General features: G+C 58.8%; 1 protein-coding gene across 1 annotated transcript; it reads right to left on the reverse strand.

The window, feature by feature from the left end:
• Positions 1 to 4,478: 4,478 nt before the first annotated feature.
• SP1 (Sp1 transcription factor) lies at positions 4,479 to 22,476 on the reverse strand. The gene is made up of 5 exons (XM_082500588.1): positions 22,010 to 22,476; positions 19,807 to 21,310; positions 7,727 to 7,895; positions 6,512 to 6,711; positions 4,479 to 5,074 (listed from the first exon to the last, which is right to left on the reverse strand). Exons 1-5 carry the CDS (start codon positions 22,082 to 22,084, stop codon positions 4,755 to 4,757), a joined length of 2,268 nt encoding a protein of 755 aa, XP_082356714.1. The 5' UTR covers positions 22,085 to 22,476; the 3' UTR covers positions 4,479 to 4,754.
• Between the last annotated feature and the right edge of the window lie 481 nt (positions 22,477 to 22,957).

Here is a 22,957-nt window from a genome sequence, read left to right on the forward strand (position 1 = left end):
CCCATTTTGGGTGTTATTACATCAGCCACCGGATTTTTAAGACTCCCCCCCTAAAAAAAAATTAAGATATAGCACAGAAAGAGAATTATTGCCAATGTGGAGGGGGGGGACACCCTGTGGGGACCGCCCCCCCCGTGTGTGTCCCCCCCCCCGCGCCCCTGCATAGATGAGCGGTCCCCGGACCGCCCCCCCCCCCCCCCCCCAAATTGGGGGGTGACGGTGGGTTAAAGCTGGGAGATGGGGGGAGCTTTGGGGACGACCCCCCCCCCCCCAATTTTTGCCCTCCCCACCGTGGGGGGGGGGCGATATAAAAGTCTGGGGGAGGGGGGAGCCGGGGGGGGGGCTCGTCCCCAGCATGTCACCCCCTTATCAAGGCACGTTTGGGTGTCCCCCCCCCGCCACAGGGATGGCTGGGGGCGTTTTGGGGGGGGGCTGTGAGGGTGGGGTCTTGTTTTTTGGGGGGGGGGGCGACTGCTGGGGGGGTTTCGGGGGGCTGCTGGGGGTATTATTTTGGGGGGGGCTGTTGGGAGGTATTTTGGGGGGCTGCTGAGGGTGTTTTGGGGGGGCTGTTGGGGGTATTATTGGGGGGGCTGTTGGGGGTATTTTGGGGGGGCTGTTGGGGGTGTATAGGGGGGCTGCTGGGGGTATTTTTTTTGGGGGGGCTGTTGGGGGTATTTTGGGGGGGGGGGCGTGGAGCAGGGTAGGGACTGGGGGTGCCACAGAGCTGAAATGGGGACGAATGGGGACAATCGGGTCCAGCTGCCCCCCCCCAGTGCGAGGAAGGTGACATATTCCCCCCCCCTAAAAAAAATCCCCCCCCAACACAGGGGAGCCCCCCCTGGGGACAGCCCCCCCCCCCCCCAACCGTTTTCCATAGGAAAATTAAGGGATGACGGAGACGTCACCGAGGGGGGGGGACACCCCAAACCCCCCCCCCCCATGGCAGAGCCCGTCCCCTCAGTTTGGCACTTAATTCCCACTGGGGGGGGGGGGGGGCAGAATTTGGGGACCCCCCACGCTATGGGGTGAGGGTAAAGGGGGGGGACCCCCCCCCCGTCCCCTCAAATAATAAAACCAATGATTAAATGAAACCAAAAATTCCTGTTTTCTACCAAATCTCTGCAGCTTCCAGTATCAAGGGGGGGGGGAAAGAGGGGGGGTAATGGGGGGGGGCATAAAAAAGGGGGGGGGGGAAGACGGACACGACGCGCTGGGGAACTCATAGTGCTTCACAGATTATTAAAATACAAATGCTTAAAGTTTCCTATATAAAAATATACAAATGCAAAAATATATATCGAGAGAGAGAGAGAGAGAGAGCGCGGGAAAAAAAAAGGGGGGGGGGGGCAGAGGAATGGTCACGCTCGCTGTGTCCCCCCCGTCCCCGTCTCCCCCCTCCCCCCCCCCTTTCCCTCCGCTTCTGCTTTTTTTTCTTTTTTTATTAAAAAAAAAAAAATTAAAAAAAAAAAAAATCAAAAGTACAAACCACCTTTTTTTTGGGGGGGGGCGGGGGGGGGGGGGCTTCACAGTTTTGGGCGGGTTTTGTCCGCCGATGGCTGAGCCCCTGAGGAGGATTTTAGGGGAGGATTTTGGGTGGATTTTTTTTTTGGGGGGGGGGGGGGGGGAAGTGTCCGAGCAGGAACGGGTTTGGATTTTGGGGTAAAAAAAAAAAAAATAAAAAAGTGGTGGTTTAACTCCTTTCCGGAGGGGTTTTTCAGCCCCACCTGAGCTGTTTCCCCCCCCCCCCAAAACGCTGATGTTACACTTCCCCCCCCCACCTTGGCCGAAACCCACCGGGATCGGGGAATTAACGGCGACGGCGCAGTTTTTCCCCGTTATTATCCCCATTATCATCCTCCGACGAAGACTTTTTGGGGGGGGGGGGGGGGGGACTATAAAAAATAAAACGCTTTTAGAAAATACCGTGAGCCGCAGTCGCGGCGTTCCGGAGGGCTCCGCCGGAGAAAAACCCGATTTTGGGGGGGGGGGACGGGACACACGCGGGACCCCCGTGGGGACGGTCACTGCTGCCGTGAGCTCAGCACCACCTCCAGCGCTGAACCGGGGGGGTCGTTTCGCATCCCCGGGGTTATTATTTCCCCCCCCCCCCCAAAAAAAAACTTTTCCACGAAGTTCGCGCTCATCTCACCCCCAAAATTTCTCGAAAAACGCAGAAAAAAAGTGGCGGCCTCGCAGGGGACGGAGGGGCTCCGCGTCCCGGGATGAAATAAAACCGCCCCCGTGGTACCCTGAGATGAAAATTCCACCCCCCACTCCCCCCCCCCCGATCCTCCATCCCCGGTATCGGGGGGCGGTGGGTCATGTGTGTGTGTGTCCCCCCCCCCCACCTCGGAGCAGAGGAAGATGCGGGAGGAAGGATGGGAGAGGACCGAGTCCTCCCCGGGTGGGAAAAATGGGGTTCTTGGGAAACCGAAAAGGGTTTTGCCCAAATTGTCCCCATTTCCAACACCCCCTCCTTTTTTTTTTTTTTTTTTTTTTGTTTTGTCCCCAAAGAAGGAAGCGCGAAGAGCTGCCACCGGGGGGGGGGCAAAATGTGGGGGGGAGGGGGGGGTGACAGCCCCGTCTCCGTGTCCCCCCCCCCCCCAAGGCTTCACCCTGCGGGGTGGAAAAGTGCCGTTTTCCCGCGGCGCCCGTTTGAGAGGATTCTTCTTCTTCGTCCCAAGAGCCAAACGGCAGCCGAACCCCCAAGAAAATACTTAAAAAAGAACCCCCAAAACCATCTCTAAACTAAACTCGCTGGTTTTGCCCCCCCCACCTCGAGGAGCTGCCGAGCCGTCGGCCACCGCGCCGGGTCCCAGCCCCTCCGCCGAGCGGCTCCAGTGAACCCACACCAACCCCCCCCCCCCCACCCCGCGGCGCAAATCGATTGCAGGCACAGAGGGAGGATGGGAGGAAGCAGAGGGAAAGGGATCTTCGTGGAGAAGGACGAGGAAGAGGAGGAGGAGGACGATGAGGAGGAGGACGATGAGGAGGACGAAGACGAGGAGGACAAGGAGGACGACGAAGAGGAGGACGACGAGGATGAGGAGGAGGAGGACGACGACGACAACGACGACGAGGAGGAGGACGACGAAGAGAAGGAGGACGAGGAGGAGAAGGAGGACGACGAAGAGGAGGAGGACGAGGAGGAGAAGGAAGACGAGGAGGAGAAGGAGGACGACGAAGAGGAGGAGGAGGACGAAGAGGAGGAGGAGGAGGACAACGAAGAGGAGGAGGACAACGAAGAGGAGGAGGACGAAGAGGAGGAGGAGGAGGACAACGAAGAGGAGGAGGACAAGGAGGACGACGAAGAGGAGGAGGACGACGAAGAGGAGGAGGACGACGAAGAGGAGGAGGACGACGAAGAGGAGGAGGACGACGAAGAGGAGGACGACGACGAAGAGGAGGAGGAGGAGGACGACGAAGAGGAGGAGGACGAGGAAGACGAAGAGGAGGAGGACGAGGACGACGAAGAGGAGGAGGACAAGGAGGAGAAGGAAGATGACGAGGACGAGGAAGAGGAGGACGAGGACGAGGAGGAGGATGACGAGGACGAGGAGGACGAGGACGAGGAGCAGCTCGCTGGAAAATAAAAGATCCCAAAAGGTCCAGTGAAGGGCGGGGAGAGGGCAGCTGGGCTGGTGGGTTTTGGTTGTTTTGTGGTTTTGGTTTGGTTTTTTGTTTTTTGTTGGTTTTTTTTTTACCAAAAAAGGGGAAGAAAAAATGAGGGGGGAAAAAAAAAAAAAAAGGCAAAAATCTCACCCAAATAATTCCAAAGAAATTACAACCTAAAAGCAAAAGTGTACGAAAAAGGCCGAGGGGGGTGGTGGGGTTTGCTTTTGTGTGGGTGGGGGTTGATTTTTTTTTGCCTTTTTTGGGTTTGGGGTTTTTTTTTTTTGGTTTTGGGGTTTTTTCTCTTTTTTTGTTTTGTTTTGGTTTTTTTTTTTTTTTTTTTTCCTCCCGTTGGGGTTAGAAAACGGAGAACGGGGTGCGAGGGCCGGGTCGGGCGCCGTCCCACCTGCCCCACGAGGGTCGAACCTCTTCCAAGATAAGGCATCAAAGAGACCAAGCCATGGTCGCAGCAAAACCTCTCCTCTCTCAAACGAACACATTTTATATTTTTATATATATAATAATAATATAGAATCTTTTTTTCTTTTTTTTTTTTTCCTGCTTTTTTTTTTTTTTGGCTTTTTTTTGTGGCTTTTTTTTTTTTTGGTGGGTTTTTTTTTTTGTTTTTCTGTTTTTGTTTCCTTTTTTTTTTTCCTTTTCTTTTTTTTTTTCTTTTTTTTTCTTTTTTTTTTTTTTTTTTTTTTTGGCTAAAAATTAATTCAACGATCGTTCTCATTTTACCAAGGCATGACGGCGTCGAAGGCTCGCTACGGAGGGGCAGCCGGACCTCGGGGGTGGGGTGGGCAGCAGAAGGGAGGAAAGGGGAAATAATAATAATAATAATAATAATAATAATAATAATAAGGTCAAGCCAAAATTAAAAAATATATATATAGCTCTGGCCTTCGTGTGTGTGGTCACCGGGCCCCGGAGGTCGGCCAGCGCAAGGAGGGGCTGCGATCCCAGGGAAGATGTGCCGACGGGTGACGAGGGACACGGTCCCTTCGCGGTGACGAGGGACACGGTCCCTTCGCGGTGAAAAGAGCTCCTCGGCTTTCGGCTCCGCTCGCCTTCCGGGCCCCGTTTGCCGCCCGGCGCCGCCCGTATCGCCCGTCGGCGCCGCCCGCGTGCCGCTCCGGCCCTCAGAACCCGTTGCCGCTGATGTTGATGGACTGGAGGTCGGCCACTTGCATCACGTTGATGCCGCTGCTGGCCAAGCGGGCGATGCCCTCGGGGCAGATGGCTTCCATGGCCACCATGTTGGTGGCGATGAGGGCCGAAGGGGTGGCCCCGCCGTTCCCCTCCGCCGAAGCCCCCGTGTCCATGGGGACGGCGGAGACGTTCATGGCCACGTTGTTGGCCGTGCCTCCCTTCTTGTTCTGGTGGGTCTTGATGTGCTTGGAGAGGTGGTCGCTCCGCATGAAGCGTTTGGGGCACTCCGGGCAGGCGAATTTCTTCTCCCCTGGAAGGAGGGATGGAAAGAGGGGTGAGATGAGGGAAGGAGAAGGTGGGACGGCTCTGCAGGTGGACGGGGACAAGTTGGATGGACGGGCTGAGGCCAATGGAGCGGGGTTCACAGAATCGCAGACCGGTCAGGGTCGGAAAGGACCTCTGGAGATCATCTCGTCCGTCCCCCGGCCAGAGCAGGGGCACCCAGAGCGGGCTGGAGAGGAACGCGTCCAGGTGGGGTTTGAGTACCTCCAGAGAAGGAGACTCCACAGCCTCTCAAAGCAAAGATGTCTTTCCTCACAGAATCATGGATTGGTTTGGGTTGGGAAGAACCTTGAAGCTCACCCAGTGCCACCCCCTGCCCTGGGCAGGGCCACCTCCCCCCAGCCCAGGTTGCCCCAAGCCCCGTCCAACCTGGCCTTGAGCACCTCCAGGGATGGGGCAGCCACAGCTTCTCGGGGCACCCTGCGCCAGGGGCTCACCGCCCTCACACTCAACAATTTCTCCCCAATATCTCATCTCGATCTCCCCTCTTCCAGAGTAAAACTGTTCCTCCCGGACTTGGCACTGGTGAGGCCCCACCTCGAATACCATGTTCAGTTTTGGGCCCCTCACGACAAGAAAGACACTGAGGGGCTGGAGCGTGACCAGAGAGGGGCAACGGAGCCGGTGAGGGGTCTGGAGCACAAGGAGAAGGGTCTGGAGAACTTCCGAGGAGCGGCTGAGGGAACTGGGGGTGTTCAGCCTGGAGGAAAGGAGGCTGAGGGGAGACCTTCTCACTCCCTACAGCTCCCTGAAAAGAGGGGGTAGCGAGAGGGGGTTTCTTCTCCCAAGGAACCGGTGATGGGACAAGAGGAAACGGCCTCAGGTTGCGCCAGAGGAGGTTTAGGATGGATATTGGGGAAAATTTCTTCACGGAAAGGGTTGTCAAAGGCTGCCCAGGAAAGAGGTTGAATCATTATGGAATGGTTTAGGTTGGGAGGAACCTTGAAGCTCACCCAGTGCCACCTCCCTGCCCCGGGCAGGGCCACCTCCCCCCAGCCCAGGTTGCCCCAAGCCCCGTCCAACCCAGCCTGGAACACCTCCAGGGATGGGGCAGCCACAGCTTCTCAGGGCAACCTGCGCCAGGGGCTCAGCACCCTCACACTCAACAATTTCTTCCTTAGATCTCATCTCACTCTCCCCTCTTCCAGTGTCAAACCGGTCCCCCTCGTCGCAATCCCTACATGTCACCCCCGGAGGCGTTTAAAAGCCGGGCGGACACGGTGTAGTGGTGGTTTTGGTGTCGGATCGACGGTCGGACTTCCGTGTTGGGTTGACGGTGGGACTCGATGATCTTAGACGCCCCTTCCAACCTCCTCCGATTCTCCGTGGGCCGACGGGAGGGTGACGGACCCCGGGGGAGGTGTGTGGGTGTGTTGGGGGGGGGAAGCGCCGTGGTGAACCTTACCCGTGTGCGTGCGCTTGTGCCGCTGCAGCTCGTCGCTGCGGGTGAAGCGTTTGCCGCAGAGGATCCAGGTGCAGATGAAGGGTCTCTCCCCAGTGTGCCACCGCAGGTGAGCCCGCAGGTGAGAGGTTTTGCCGTACACCTTCCCGCAGCCCGGGATGTGACAGATGTGTTGCTTTTTTTTACCCGGATCCCCAGAGCTCCTGAAAAAGAAATCAAAAGGCAAAGAGTTAAAAACGAGCCGGGAAAGCTCCAGCTGGCTGGAGGTAGGGAGACAAAAAAAAAAAAAAAAAAAAGGCATTTTTTTTGGGGGGGTTTCATAGAATCATAGGGATGGAAGGGACCTCTGGAGATCATCTAGTCCAACCTCCCCGCCAGAGCAGGGCCACCTTAGAGCAGGTTGCACAGGAACGCGTCCGGGTGGGTTTGGGATGGCTCCAGAGATGGAGACCCCACCACCTCCCTGGGCAGCTGTGCCAGTGCTCTGCCACCCTCAAGGTAAAGAGGTTCCTCCTCATGTTTAGGTGGAACTTCCTATACTCAAGTTTGTGCCCGTTCCCTCTTGTCCTGTCACTGGGCACCACCGAAAAGAGCCTGGCCCCATCCCTCGGCACCCTCCCTTTAAGGATTTATAAGCATGGAGCAGGTTTCCCCTCAACCGTCTTTTTTCCAGACTGAAAAGCCCCAATTCCCTCGGCCTTTCCTCACCGGAGAGATGCTCCGGTCCCCTCATCATCTCCGTAGCCCTTTGCTGGACCCTCTCCAGCAGTTCCCGGTCCTTCTTGACCCGGGGAGCCCCGAACTGGACACAGCGCTCCAGATGTGGCCTCCCCGGGGCAGAGCAGAGGGGGAGGATGACCTCCCTCCACCTGCTGGCCACGCTCTGCTTGATGCCCCCCAGGATGCCATTGGCCTTCTTGGCCACCAGGGCACATTGCTGGCTCGTGGCCATCCTGTTGTCCCCCAGGTCCCTTTCCACAGAGCTGCTCTCCAGCAGGTCACCCCCTGACCTGTACCGGTCCATGGGGTTATTCCTCCCCAAACGCGGTACCCCACACTGCCCTTGTTGAACTTCATGAGGTTCCTCTCCACCCGACTCTCAGCCCGGCCGGGTCACGCTGGGTGGTGGCACAGCCCTCCGGCGTGTCAACCCGCTGCACGGGGTTCGGAGGTTGCTCGGGCAGCCCAGCGTTGCCGGATTCGCGGCGGAGCGCTCACCTTCCCTCGCTGTCTTTGCAGTAGGGGCAGGTACACGCTTCCCTCCGTGTTTTCCGTCCTTGCTGGGGTTGGGGATCCGGGCTGGTCTCTCCTTCCTCCACGGCCGCGTTCTCGTCTCCCAGCCCGTCTCCGCTCGCGCCGTGAAGACCCAACTGAGCACCGTGGTCGCCTGGAAGGAAAAGCAGGAGGTGACCGCGGGTTCTTCACCAGCAGAGCCCCCCCAGCAGCGGGAGGGACACCGAGAGGGGCTTTCCCCCACGGCAGCCGCGAAGCCAGGAGGGGCTCGGGATGCGGGAAGGTATTCATTCCAGTCTTCTCCCTCGCCTTTCCGCGAGGTCGCGTTTTCCATTCCCGACGATCCCCCACCGAGCTCTCCCCGAAGCCCCGGGGTTCTCCCTGCCCTCCGCGCTCTCCCCCCATCCCCATTTCCCCCACATCGCCCCACATTTTGGTCCGTGTCCCACGATTTGTACCCGGAGGAGAGGCAAGAGCCGTATCTCTTGGGGAAAAAAACAGCCCCCCACACCCCCCCCCGCGACGTCCCTCCGGCCACCTGCCAACTATTTCAGCTATTTCGGCTCACTTAGCGTGAAAAACAAGAGCAAAAAAAAAAAAATAATAATGTAAACGGAGCAGCGCCGGCCGGCTCGCACCGGTGTCAGCGATAAAACAAACGGCAAAACATCGCCGAGGGAAACCCGGGTTTCTCCGAATCCCACCTCGCTCCCGACCTCGCCCAGGTCACCTTTGGTTTTTCGGGGCTGAAAGAGGCAGAATTCCCCTTTTCAAACATCTCGCCAGCTTAAACCCGACCAGCAAATCTACAGAGCAGCTGCGAACCCCCGAAACCCAAGGCGGCAGCGATAATTAAAGGGGGCTGGAAGACCCCAGTCCTCAGCAGCATCCATCAGCGAAGATAATACCGGCACGCGCTCGCTGCTTAATTACTACGATTACAGAAAGGGATATATGCAGATATATATATATATATATATATAAAGTTGAAAAATCATCTGGAGTGCGGTTCCCTCCCTCCCTCCCTCCCTCCCTCCCTCCCTCGAGGAGCGATTCCCAATTAGAAAAGCCGTAGGAACCGCCGGGGAGTGCTGACGAGCGCCCGAACGCCGACGAACATAAACCATCGGTAACGGGGAGGGGGAACGTCTAGGGGTAGGAAGTTTTAAGTTTTAAGCCCATCAAGTTTTCACGGCCGTTTTATTGCTCTACGCTTACGCTGTCGTCTAATTGCTTCTCCGATAAGCCCCATCTACGCTTCACAAGTGGTTTATTTTCCTCCGAGCTCCGGCGCTTGATTATTTTCACGCCGAAAAGCCGGAGCGGGCACAGCGACGGCGGGCTGAGTAATCTCTTTTCGGCGGCAATTAACACACGCCGATAAGTCTAACGGCAGATTTAGAGCTCAGACGCTTCTGCGGGATGGGCGGCAGGATACCGGCTGCGATTTGAGCCCCAAATTCACCTTTTTTTTTTTGTTTTTTTTTTTTCCTCCCCTCGCTACCAACTCCTTCGCCAGCAGGCAGCCCGGGCGGAGGTCACCGCGCGACACGGGGCTGAGATAACGCACGCGCATGTACAACCGCACGCGTTTGTCGCCAACAGCAAACGACGCTGAGCTCTTGCCGCGTTTTCCGGAGATCCTCTCCCACCGCCACCCAACGAGGCGGCGTCGGGGCAAGTCTTCCCCAAAACCACCCAGTTGGGGGCTTTCCTGATGCTCTTCATCAGCCGCTGCCTGGCCGGCTCCGGCGAGGAGGAATTAACGGGAAGGACCGTGCCAGGTAGTCCGGCCAAAGGCTGATGGGGCCGTCGGGGGGCGAGGGACGCCGTCGGGGGGCGAGGGACGCCGTCGGGGTGGCCCTGGGAGACACCGTTTCATTCGCTCCGTCTCCTCTTCCCACCACCTGGAAGCACGAGCGTCACAAAGCCGCAGTTCCCAAAGCCACACACGCGCCCCCAAAAAACCCACCAGCCCACGGTCCTGCTGCCGGCATCCTCCAGCGCTGCAGGAATGAGGACCACCTCCTCGACGCGGGGACCGAGATGCTGCCACCGGCGGCGGCGGGACCGCAGCAGACCGGCACAGCCTTTTGAGAAGCCCTACTGGGACAAGTACCTTCAGCACAGTGGGGAAATTTGCTTTAAAACCCCTTTTTTTCTGCGTTAACATCTTCTACGCAGGAGGCAGCACACCGAGCATCCGCGGGAGAGGCGCCGGGGCTGAAGAAGGATAAACTTCAGGCGTACGCCCACCCGAAACGTCCATCAGTCGCACGTTGGGCTCTCTCCCTACGGCCAGGAGGGAGTTTCACAACCAGAAGACGGCGAGAGGGGAATGACGAAGAGTTTCTGGCAGCGGACAGCCTTCCCCGGGCCCCGCGGCTTCGGCGTTTCCAGCAGGTGTCAGTGGTGCCCTGGCAAAGCTCAACGGAGGAGCCGGGGCAGGAACCCACGCTCAGCAAAGGACAAAAAACCCACCAAGAATAGATCCACGGCTACTTGGGGCAGCAGCCAAGCTCACGGCTGCCATGCCCGACCCCTCCGCGGTGACACGGCCAACGATCCGCGTGGCCGGTGGGGGATTTACGCGCGGAATCGGGGCCACCTTCCACATCTGGGCTTTCTCCGGCGAGAGGACAAAGCTCTGATTTCACTCCTCCGGGTCACGGCGGCATCAATAGGAGCTTCGCTCTCCCGGGTGGCAGCACGCAAAAAAGGGGAGGCTGGAAATCGGGGCTGGCGGCTCCGTACCCCCCCTCCCCAAATCGGCAGGGGTCCAAGATTTCCTAGGAGAGGAAAACCCTTCGGCGGCGAGGACCGAGAGACACCCGGAGCAACAAAGCGAGAAGGAGAAGGGCTGCCATCAAGGAAAACGAAGCCTGACTCATCCCTTCGCCTCGGCTCTACTCACGTCACGCCGGGGCCGGTTCGTCCGCGACGGGCGACGAGGGCAACGCCGTCGTCTAAGGAGAAGCCGGGACGGCGCGGGCGGTACGGCGAGGGGCTGCGCTGACGCGGCGGCGCCCCACCATCGCGTATTAAAGGACATCGCCGGCTCCAAAGAGCGTACATCCCCGGGGATGTTCCCCTCCGGTCCGCAGCAGGGCAGGAGGAGATGCTCAGCGGCGGCGTGGCCGAAAGATGCTGCGAATAACGCCGGCGACCGAGACGCTGGGACCAGTCCGGTTCCAGCAGGACCAGTTCCCGCATTAAATAACCCGGCGACGGCGGTGTCCGCCCTCACACCGGGATGCCGAGGAATATCGGCCGCCCGTCGAGCGTCAGCGACCGCGCCGGGTCCGGCGCCGTTGGAGGGAAATTATTTGTCCCCCGAAAAGGGGACAGAATTTTGAACCCCAGGGGGAAATCTTGACTGGGCTCTCCTGTACCTCATCAGCAACATTCCTGCCCTCCCCGCAAAGTTTAGCAATTTTAGGGTGAAACCTTTTCAGTCGTATGTCGTTCCCCCCCCCCTCGTCCTTTCGCAGCTCTTGCAACATACGTTTACAGCCTAAAACCAGCGTGGAGGGAACCGGGGAGGGTTGGGGGTTGGTTTTTTTGGGGTTGTTTGGTGGTGGTTTTTTTTTTTTTTAAGCTTTATAAGCCAACGAGGACAGCTTGCATTACAGCTCCAGATTAGAGATTTCCCTGGCGCGTTACGCGCCATCCGGGGAGAGCTGTTGTAAAAAGGGAAGGAGAAGACACAAGCGTTCTCCCTCCCCAAAAATACACCCGGGAGGGGGAGAATCCAACCCCGACGTCTTGGAACGGCTTCAATCTCCAAACGCGCCAAAGCCTACGCAGCGTTTTATAGTCTGCTGGCATGTCATACGGAGGGGAAGGTGGTGGGGGGGGGGGGGCGGAAAAAACCCCTCCAAATCCTCCTTCTGGTAATCTATGGCTGGCATCTAATTAAGGTATAAATAAATTACGGCAAGAGAAGACAGATCTTGTACGTACACGCTTCATTCTTCGCGTATCAGGACGCGGCGAAGCCTCCAGAATATTGCAGTTTGCAGGAGAGCGCTCGGCGGAGAGGAACCAGCTGGATAATTTATGTTTATTATCTCCACTAATATAGATTACTTCTAAGACTAAAGCTTTCACGAAGGCTGCCAAGCCCCTGGTCCACGCTCAGGTCACGGGAAGTCCTGAAAAAATATATTAATAGAGCAAAGAAGGGGAGGAGGGGGGTGGGTTTAATCCTTGGAAAAGCCTGGGGGGGGGCAAAGAGGGATTTGCCTACCAAGTCAAGCGACGGCTCCCGAATCCGACCCGTCTTTGCCCAAAGGAGCCCCCACCCCACCCCGGGATGGGGGTTCCAAACCTCCGAGGAGAGGGATAGTCCTTCGTTGGGAGGATGCTGGGGGTGGGGGTGTGGAAATAAAACGCCGGCTTTTAGACGCAACGAAAAGAGGCAATATGATGGGGGGGGGTTTTTTGGGGGGGGGGGGGAAAAGGGCAGCAAGCCCCAGCCACACGCACGCAGCCCCGAACCTCTCGACGCACCTCTACCCCCGTCGGATGACGGACATCAGGCACACGCCTGAAAAATAACCATCCCCCCCAATCCAACTTTTCCAGCTCCCGACTCAAGTTCTCCCCGTTCTCTCTCCTCCTCTATTTTATTTTTTTTGGGGGGCAGTCAAAGGCTCGCCAGCGCTCGCCGCTCTCCCCAAAACGCACCACCCCGCTCTCCTCCAGACAGATCAAAGATAACGAAGCCGCCGCTTGCCGCACAAAGGAACAAAGCGGGTTTTTGTGAGGCAGTCGTCCCCCCCCTCGATTTTTATCTCGTTTGATTTCCTCGCTAATTTGCAAAATGACTTAATCTTGCAGTAGGAAGTCATTCCCGTAAATTAGCCGAGCTCTCTGCTTAATAATCCTCCGGCGGTGGGGACAGCGGCGCAGGGAACACGCGGCTGCGTAAGACGCCGCAGTTTTGAAGTCCGCCTCGCAGCGCTTTTTGAGTAATTGTATTTTAATCTGGAGCGTTTAACGACTGGAGAAGCCACGCGGCGAGTCCCGCGATATCCTTTAATTGTCGGAGGTTTCTGTGCGTCACAATAAACGGCGCTTCCTTTGGAGAAGAGATAAATAGGGAGGGAGCCGTCGGGGTCAAGAGCGAAGAGCTGCGTCCGTCCAACCCCGTGACGCGCGGGCGGACGCGGCGCTGAGCGAGGAAGTCGCCTGGTCCAATTTGTCCCTGTCACACCCCCCCTCCTCTTCTCTGCCACCTCCCCAGGACTTCCTAAATACCTTTGTGGTGCTGCAAACCGAAAACGCGGATCTCCTTTTGCCCCTTTTAAGTCCAGTTGGGATTGCCACGCGACTGGGACGAAGCCACAGCCTTCCCTGGGGTGGCCCAGCAGAGCCACCGGCAACCAGAGCGCAGGCAGGTCCTACCAAACCACCCCCAAAAAAGAAGAAAGCGGGTTAATTAAAAAAAAAAAAAAGAAGAAGAAAAAAAAAAAAGAGAAGTCCCTGATGATGCACGCGGAGCACAGGAGGTGGAAAACGATCCCCGTGACCACCGAGGAGGAGGAAGAGGAGGAGGAGGAGGAGCAGCACACCCAGGACACGGGGGAAATCCCCGGGGGGCATTTCTCACCCCACCTGAACCTCTGCCTTCCCCTCGTCCACCCCAACCCAGGGCGGATGCTTTTTGCCCCAAAGCGTTTTGAATCACGCCCCTCCGCGGAGACGGGGGAAATTTGTGTGCCCGTGTGGCTCACGGCATCGAACCCAGAACGTCCCGCGGTGGGAAGGGGAGACGGCCGGGCGGCGGGAGCCTCTCCGGAGCGGGAGCCAAGCGCCCCCGAGAGCGGATGCTCTGGCAAGGAGCCCCGCTGACCCCCCCCCATCGTCCCCAGGGACCGGGACACGGCTCCTGCGAAGGGGCGATAAAGACCGACGTTGCGCGGGCAAGGAGGCAGCGGGGCTGAGGGTGGCACAGATAAAAGGAAAAGGGAAGATTAGGGCCCGGCGAGACGGTGCGGAGTCGGGCGAGGAAACTCCTCCGAGAGGAGTCACGGGGTGCGCAGCACCCAACCAGTCTGACCAGCACGGCTGCCAACACGCTCCCAGTCCCCGGCGGCCAAGCCAGGAGGAGAAGGAGGAGAAGGAGGAGAAGGAGGAGAAGGAGGAGAAGGAGGAGAAGGAGGAGAAGGAGGAGAAGGAGGAGAAGGAGGAGAAGGAGGAGAAGGAGGAGAAGGAGGAGAAGGAGGAGAAGGAGGAGAAGGAGGAGAAGGAGGAGAAGGAGGAGAAGGAGGAGAAGGAGGAGAAGGAGGAGAAGGAGGAGAAGGAGGAGAAGGAGGAGAAGGAGGAGAAGGAGGAGAAGGAGGAGAAGGAGGAGAAGGAGGAGAAGGAGGAGGGATGAAGCCAGGCTGCAACGGCACAGGCCGTTTATCGGGATCGCTCCCTTTTCCCAAGCAGACCCCGGGATCCCACGGGATTTGTGTAATTTCTCCAGTAAACCGCCCCCCTCTCCATCACGGCGAGGAGAGAGGTCAGCCAAGGAAGCCGGGAGGGTATTTAAAGTCCAGCCCAGCTGGAGTTTAGAGAAGGAAATTTCACAATATAATTATTTTCTGACGTGATGTCATGGGTGTAACGAAACAAACAATTACAGCACGTTAAGGAGAGCGCCTGCCCGGGCTTGCTGGCCCCAGATTGATTCCGATTTTCCCCTCCCCTCCGCAGCCGATGCCATGTGGATGTCTCATCAAGGCCCTGCTACAAAGCTTCCCTTAAAAAACAGAAAACGGGAGACAATCGGGTCTTTGTGCGGGTGCCCCCACGGCGGGGAAGAGCCCCGTAAGAACAAAGTCGCAGCGCAGAGCCGGGGACGCATTCGGTAAACAGATTTCAAAGGGTTACTTCCCCCACGAAGGGTTTGGGCTTGGGGGTTTTTTGGGTTTTTTTTTTACCCCCCCTCCCCCCTTTCGGAAGGATGCCCTTGCTGCCGTCCCATCGGATTGAAAACCTCCATCCGAACGACGGACACAGCCCCAAAAGGGACCTCATCCTGCCAAAACACTCCCCGGTCCCACCAGCGCCGCGGGCAGCCTCCCAGCTCCATCCTTCCCTGGAAGAAAACATCTTTTAGCGCTCAGAAAACGAAGCTGAGGGGGGGGGGGGTGGGTGGGGGGTTTAACTCCAGCGCTGACCTAATGGGAATCCGCCGGCGGACTCCTGTTTACCCAGCACATACCTCGGGCAGGCAGGGCTCTACCTCCCAGGCTCTAAACTCGCCCAGGGACAGGTACGGGGGACGGAGCCACGGCGCTGGCAAAACTATACTGACACGGAGCTTAAAAAAAAAAAAAAAAATTATATATATATACAAAAAAATTATATATATATATATATATGTATGTATCAAGTGTCCCCCTCCTCCCGCCTAAAGCTCGGTGAAAAGGGGAAGAGAAACTTTCGAGAAGCGGCGAACTTCTTGAAACGGCCCCCAGCCCGCTCGCCACAACGCCCCGGGGCAGGACGTCCCCTCCCCGCGGCGGGGTGACACCGGGTGACGCTGTTCTGCGGGGTGGGGACCCCACCGAGCGCTGCAACACACACCTCTGCGCGGCTACAGCCACACAAGGGCACCCAAACCCTCCCGCCTTCGCCCCAAACCCTCCCGCCTTCCCCCCAAACTCTCCTGCCTTCGCTCCAAAACCTGCCTTCACCCCAAACCCTCTTTCCTTCGCCCCAAAACCTCCTCCCTTTGTCCCAAACCCTCTTTCCTTCGCCCCAAAACCTCCTCCCTTTGTCCCGAACCCTCTTTCCTTCGCCCCAAATCCTTCCTTTGTCCCAAACCCTCTTTCCTTCGCCCCAAATCCTTCCTTTGTCCCAAACCCTCTTTCCTTCACCCCAAATCCTTCCTGTCCCAAACCCTCTTTCCTTCACCCCAAATCCTTCCTTTGTCCCAAACCCTCTTTCCTTCACCCCAAATCCTTCCTTTGTCCCAAACCCTCTTTCCTTCATCCCAAATCCTTCCTGTCCCAAACCCTCTTTCCTTCACCCCAAATCCTTCCTGTCCCAAACCCTCTTTCCTTCACCCCAAATCCTTCCTTTGTCCCAAACCTTTCTTCCCTCATCCCAGACTCACCTGTCTTCGCCCCAAAACCTCCTTCCTTCACCCCAAACCTCCTCACTTTGTCCCAAACCCTCCTGCCTTCACCCAAAAACCTTCCTTCACCCCAAACCCTCCCGCCTTCGCCCCAAAACCTCCCGCCTTCGCCCCAAAACCTTCCTTCACCCCAAACCCTCCCACCTTTGCCCCTAAACTTCCTCCCTTTGCCCCAAAACCTCTTTCCTTCGCCCCAAAACCTTCCTTGGTCCCAAACTCACCTGCCTTTGCCCCAAACCCTCCTGCCTTCACCCCAAAACCTTCCTTCACCCCAAACCCTCCCGCCTTCGCCCCAAAACCTCCTCCCTTTGTCCCAAACCCTCTTTCCTTCGCCCCAAAGCCTTTCTTGGTCCCAAACTCACCTGCCTTTGCCCCAAACCCTCCCGCCTTCGCCCCAAAACCTTCCTTCACCCCAAACTCTCCCGCCTTTGCCCCAAAACTTCCTCCCTTTGTCCCAAACCCTCTTTCCTTCACCCCAAAACCTTCCTTGGTCCCAAACTCACCTGCCTTTGCCCCAAACCCTCCTGCCTTCACCCCAAAAACTCCCTACACCCCAAACCCTCCCGCCTTCGCCCCAGAGGCAGTCCTGCTGCCCACTCGCGGGGGGAGCGGTGGCACCCAAACCCAGGCAGGGTTGGTTTTTTTTGGGGGGGGGGAGGGGGGGCGATGCCAGGAGGAGGAAAACCCCCTCCCCGGCTGCGGGGTGGCCGTCCCCCGGCAGCAGAGCCGGCTGCGAGGCCAGTTTGCCCACATACCAGCAAATTACGGTCACAGACCTTCTCCCGTCTCTGCCACCGGGCTAATTCACAGCCCTCCTAACGCCGAGGAAGAGGAGGAGGAGGAGGAGGAGGAGGAGGAGGAGGCGGCGGAGGCAACAGCCTGCAAACCACGCAGGATACCATCACCTAATTAACGCAATCACGGGCTGAGTTACGTTTGCGCCGAGCGCCTAAGAGCCATAACAAAAAAAAATAAATAAAATCACATTTTGCAAGACCTTTTCGAGCGTCGTTTTCTCCGGTGGTGGTGGTGGGGGGGGGGGGGTAATCTTTCCCCTCTCCGTTTTGCGGAAAGGAAACCGAAAAAGCAGAAATCTCACCCCAAACCCTCCCGAGGGGCTGAAAAGCACAGCCCAGTGGGGTCCCCCTGCCCAGGGACTCCGGTGGGGTCCAGGAGAGGAGACACGGGTGTCCCGCAGCCCGGCAGCGGCCAAGCCGGGACACCGCAGCGGCCGTCAGCCCCGAAGGAAGCCGAGCGGAGCTCTTCGAGGCTCCGGCAGATTCGGTAGGAAACGCTGTGGCTGCAAAGCTGGGGGGGTGCGCGAAACCCCTCGCCGCGCGCCCCCGGGCACGGGCATCCCTTTCTCCCCATCACAAAAAACCCCAAGGGTTGCGAAGCCATTCTCCCCTCCCAAACAATCCCGGGTGAGGTTTTCTTTTCCATTTGCCTCCCTCGAAAGCAGAGGAGCTTTTTCTGCTATAAAAAAAGAAACAAAACTAAACAAAAACTCCCCCCCCCAAAAAAAAAACCAAGAAAGTTCCAGCACGCGCGGCAGAGCCACCGGCAGCCAAAGGAGAAACTCCTCGTGGAAAACGTTCGGCGATTCGGACAAAACGCAGAATCGGGAATGACCCACTCCCTTAAAATCGCTATCGGAGAGCTCAAACCGGGACGGATCCGCCTTTGCAGCCCCCCCCCCCCCTCCCCCGGTGCGGCAGAGGATGCTCAGCTACGCGGCCGCGCTACGGACGGAGACGTGGCACCCCCTGCAAGGTGCGGAGGGGCTCAGCACCCAGCAGAGAGGGGCAGGGGGACAAACGGACGCATCGCCGCCTCTGACAGCTCTCCAACTAAAGAAATAACACCCCCACCCCCCCCAAAAGACCCCCTCCTCCAGCCTGGAGTTAAAAGCACCGCAAATTGTGCGAGCGGCTGGATGGGTGCCGGGATGCTTTTTCGTAGCCGCTGTGATGTGGTCCGAGGAAGCCGACGTGGCGTGCGCGTGTCTCGGGGAGGGGGGGGGGGGGATTCCGGTGCGTCCCCGCAACCCCTATGAAACCCGAATCTCGTTTTTGGTGTTTTTCAAACGTTAACGACATCAAAGCGTGGCCCGAACGTCACATCCTCCGAGCGAAGGAAGAACCGGACTCTCGGCCGGGGATCTCGGGGCAGCCGCCGGCGTCGGCGAATACATCGCCGCCGATCGAGAGCTAAACATGCTGCTGAGCTAAAAAAAAAGAGGAGGAGGAGGAAGAGGAGGAGGAGGAGGAGGCTCCCCGGCTTGGTGAAGCGCGTCGGATGGGTGGTCTCCGGAACGTTCCTCCCTGCCCCACCTCCGAGGGCAGAACCAGGCACAAATACAGGAACTGGGAGTCACCCACGCGTTTCTCCGACGCCTTCAAAACAAGCTCGCCCCGACGGCAGGCTGCGGGGCCAAGGGCATCCCGCCGTCCCCGGGCGGGCGAAGGCGCCAGGGACCCTCCGCCACCTCCATTTCCCCCTACAGAAGAGGTGACGGTCCCCTCCGGGTGCGAAAACCGGCGTGCCCTAACACAAGGAGTCTCTCTCTCTCTCTCTCTCTGCTCGGGGAAATCCAAGGATCAGGCTAATCCCGACGGCGGCGGGGTCTGGAATAAACGCCGCAAGCCAAGCTGCTGTAGCAACAGCCCAAAATATTCCTGCAAAACAACTCCGGCAGAGCAACCGCCTCCTCTCGCGAGAAGGAAGCACCGGGTCGGATTGAGCAATGTTGTTTTTTTGGGGTGGTTTTTTTTTTTTTTGTTTCTTTTTTTTTTTTTTTTGCTGCCTCTCTCAGCTGTGACTAAATGCAGCAACTGCCTTTTTCGCTGGAGCCGGAACGAAAAAAAAAAAAAAAAAAAAAAAAAAATAAAATAAAAACACTGGAAAAGCAAGCGGAGCTCCTTTTCGGCACCGATTTCTGCCGCGGCAGCTTACGCCCCCCCTCGTACTCGTACGGGCAGGCACGGCGTTCCCAAGGGGAAACCCACCCCGGATCAGGGGGGGGAGAGAGTTTTTTGGGAGACGACGGGATTGATCCAGGGGGAAGCGAGAAGGGAGCTCCGCGCCAGCCCACAGCGCGGGCTCGGCTCGGGCAGGATGAGATCACAGCGTCCCAAACCAGCACCCAACTTTGGGCTAAATATACACTTAAATAGCCCGTTCTTCCGCCCCTGCGAGGAAATTCCCCAGGGCTTTTTGTTTGTTTGTTTTCTAGGGGGAAGGCAGGGGGATTTCAGCTTATTCCTGACTTTTCTAAGGCTGTGGCTCTTTCTGCCGGCTCCGGCAGCCGAGGAGCTGAGCTGGACTCAGCTCCGCTCCCTAACCCCGACCCGAGACCCCCCGAGCGGCCGTCGGGAGCAGGAGAGCGGCCACACGTCAAACCAGACTTCTCTCCCCCCTTAGGGCCGCTCGCAGCGACCCCCTTCTCCCCTCCCCACGTCTCCCTCCTGCCCCCACATCTCCCTCCTGCCCCGTTCGCGGCCATCTCCTCCATTTCTTCTCCCGCAATCAGCCACCCAGGAGTTAATTAGCTGAGAAACTCCCCCAAATGAGTTTCAGCGTTTTCTGGCCATCAGCGGTGGCTTCATACTTCCTTTCCCAGGGCCAGCAGAAGCGCCGACCCGTTTGCCAACTCTCTTTGGCATCCATCACCACCCCCAACCCCCCCCCCCCCAACAAGCTCCAGCCTTGGCAGGGCTCAACGTCCCCCACCGCCTCCGAACCGAGCTCAAGACGGCGGCACGGAGTTGGCGATGGGGTGTGTGTGTGTGCGCGCGCGCGTGCGTGGAGGGAGTTTTGCCTTTTTGAATTTCCTCTGCCCGGCTACGGAAAAAAAAAAAGGAAGCGAGACAAAAAAAAAAAAAAAACAAAAAAAAACCACACAAAAAACCACCAAAACAACCCAACTTACCGGCAGTGTTGGCGATGGCCAGCGGCAACCCTTGCAGCTGATGCACCTGGATTCCCGAAGCTCCCAAGGCACTGAGGTTAATAGTCTGGAGGCCTGGCACGGAGGAGAGCTGGGCAGCGTTGACCGTGACAGTGCCGCTGGGGAGGGAGGCGATGGGGGTGAGCGTGGTGGTGCTGCTGGTGCTGCCCGTCTGTCCCAGCGAGACTCCCTGCATGGGGGCCAAGGTGATTGTCTGGGCCTGGGGGTTTTGAACCTGAAGGTTTTGGAGCTGGATGGTCTGCCAGCTCACCTGGCCGTTGGGACCCACCGTGGGCGTTCGGATGATGATGGGTCCGGAGTTGGGGACAGCTTGGAGCTGTAGGTTCTGCAAGGCGTCTTGGGAGATGGCTTGAGTGGCAAAGGTCTGGCCGGAGAGCGGGGCGGTCTGGAGGGCTTGGATCGTCTGCCCTCCTTGGACCAGCTGAGGTTGGATCAGGATCTGCTGCTGCTGCTGCTGCTGCTGCTGACTCTGATCCCCCTCCTTCTGCTGCCCTGGCTGCAAAGCCACCCCAGAAACTTGGCTCTGCAGAGAGTCCGAGCTCTGGACGCCGCTGACCCTCTGGGGCGTCTGCGCCTGGACGTTGGTTCCCACCGTGGCGCTGGTGGAAAAATTCATGACGCCCACGTTACTGGTGGTGGTGGTGGTGGAGTAGCTGTTGGCGTTGGTAAAAAAGGCGCCGGAACTAGCGTGAGACGTGGCCGTGTTGGTGGAACTGATGGCAGCGCCCGAGGTGGCCGGTTGGGAGCTGCTGTCCGGAGAACCGGAGCTGCTCAACGTCACCGTCTGGGAGGTGGGAGCCAGGCTGGCGGCCACGCTGTTGACGGGCAGCAGGGTGATGTTGCCGTTCAGAGCCACGGGGACGTTGGCCACGTACTGGGTTTGCCCCGAGAGGGTGTTGTTGGCTAAACCCACCCCCTGGATGGGGACGGCCTGCTGCAGCAGGTTGGGCATGGCGATGAGGTTACTCGTCCCCGCTCGGCTCGTTATGATCTGCTGGTTGGTGCCGGGGATGATCTGGAGCTGCCCAGAAGCATCCTGCTGCACGTTGACTTGGGCAGGGGTGGTGGCGAACTGGAGCTGCTGCCCATCGATGGTTTGGAATTGGGGAATGACTTGGTACTGGATATTCGGGATAACTCCCGGCAGACCCGTGAGCACCTGCTGGTTCTGCAGGTTGGAAGTGGTGGTGACCACGTACTGCCCCGCGCTCACGGGTCGGTTTTTGGAGGCATCTCCGCCGTTGCTGCCGTTGCTGCCCTGGTCCTTGGAGGCCGTGGGCGTGCTGGAGCCGGCGGAGATGATTTGCCAGCCGTTGGCGGACTGGGCGATCTGAGCGGCGGCGGCTGTGAGGTCCAGCTCGCCGCTCCCGCCTTGTTGGCCCTGGGAGCTGTTGGAATTCTCGTTGGGAGACTCGATCCTGCTGCAGGTGGCTGCCAGCAGAGCCAGCGGGGAGGGCTGCGATTCCTGGGAAGGAGAGGAGGAGTTAAGGAAATGGGAGGGCGGCCCAGTGGGCAGGCCGAAAATAAATTAAAAAAAAAAAAAAAAAAAAAAAAGAGGGGGGGAAAAAAAAAAAAAAAAAAAGGAGAAAGCAGGGAGGAGCGTACTTGGAAAAGATAAACACTCCTTCCTGAGAAAACCCACCCACAGCCGGAAAAATACAACTGCCAGACACAGGGCTGTCAGGCTGGGACAGACTGAACCCACAGGGAAAATCCCTCCGGGAGGGAGGAAAGGGGAGGGAGTCTGCGGGTAAAAGTCAAGGAGAGACATCTCCTCCACCCCAAAGCGGGAGAATCACCCCGCAGGAGAACGACTCCGGGGAAAGACGGTCGTTTCTGGGCACCCCGACCCGGAGAAGGACCAGTCGGGGCTGCGGGGTTTACTGGGAACAGAGGAAGCGTCACATTTTCGAGGGAGGAGAGGAAGCCCCGGGCGCTGCGGGTCGGCGCTCCGGCAGGGCGTTTGGCAGCGTGACGATCTCCCGGCACGCACTCGCCCTTCTCCTTTCCCCTTTCCCTCGGTTTTAACGCTCCGCTGAGCCAAACAAACACCTCGGCCCGGCCCTGGACTTTGCCACGGGGACGGCGAGTTCCCCAGGGCGAACGGAGCCAGGAGGCCGTCGGCGCGGGGCTGTTCCTCCCTCCCTTCCTCCCCTGCGCTCACCTGGCTCTCCCCACCGCCTGCGCTGCTGTTACTGCTGGCGTCTCCTTCGCCCTTCTCGGGCTTCACTGTCACCATCTCCTCGGGACTCTCTTGGTCTGCGCGGGCGGGAAACGACAGTGGGAATTAAAGACATTTCTGGGCAGGAGAAAGGGGGAATCGGGAGCGCGGGGAGTCAACGGGCAGAGAGGAAGAGGGGGGGGATGGACGGGCGGACGGACACGGCGTGTTGGCAGAGGGTTTTAGGGGAGACGGTGCGCTGCTCGGGCAACCGGAGGGAGTTGCCAAAGGGGAGCTGGCAGCGGGACAAGCGGAGGAGGACCCGGCCCGGCTCCAGGCCGGGCCCCAGCTCCTCCCCACCCGTTGGGGACACTCCCTGGGCCCCGTCGAGGTCCTCCCCGGGCCACCCCTTTCCCTTCCCCGCTGGCCCCGGAGGAGCGCACCCCCTGCCCCGGCCCACGGGATTCCCCCCGGCCGCAGAGCCAACCCATGGGGTTTCCCCCATCTCCGCTCCCTGCGCCCCCCGCTGCTCCCCCCAAATCCCAAATCCCCCTCTCTCCCACCACTCAGAAGAGTACCCCCCCCGCCCCCAGGACCAGGGGCTTGTGCCCCCCCCCCACCCCAGCACCCCCTCCAGCCCCCCACCATCACTCCCGTGGACTCCCCACCTCTGCCCCCCCCCCAAACACCCCCAGCAGGTCACACCCTCCCCACGGCTCCCCCCACCCCACGGGGCCCTCTGCCCCACATCTCCCCCCACCCCACGGCTCCCACCCCACATCTCCCCCCCCGACCCCCAGGGTCCCCCACCCCACGGTTCCCCCATCCACGGGGCCCTCTGCCCCACCGCTCCCCTCATCCACGGGGCCGTCTGCCCCACTGCTCCCCCCACCTCATAGGGCCCTCTGCCCCACGGCCGTACCCCCCCCTCACCGGGGCCCTCTGCCCCAC

The sequence above is a fragment of the Vanellus vanellus genome, assembly GCF_965231255.1.
Source record: "Vanellus vanellus genome assembly, contig: HAP1_SCAFFOLD_1944, whole genome shotgun sequence".
In the NCBI taxonomy this organism is placed as follows: Eukaryota; Metazoa; Chordata; class Aves; order Charadriiformes; family Charadriidae; genus Vanellus; species Vanellus vanellus.

Coding starts and splice junctions, on each gene's coding strand:
- SP1 (XM_082500588.1), bottom strand. CDS start 22,084: ATGGTGACAGTGAAGCCCGAGAAGGGCGAAGGAGACGCCAGCAGTAAC. Junction 7,896..19,806: donor GGCCATCGCCAACACTGCCG/GTAAGTTGGGTT, acceptor TTTTCCTTCCAG/GCGACCACGGTGCTCAGTTG. Junction 6,712..7,726: donor TGCAAAGACAGCGAGGGAAG/GTGAGCGCTCCG, acceptor TTTCTTTTTCAG/GAGCTCTGGGGATCCGGGTA.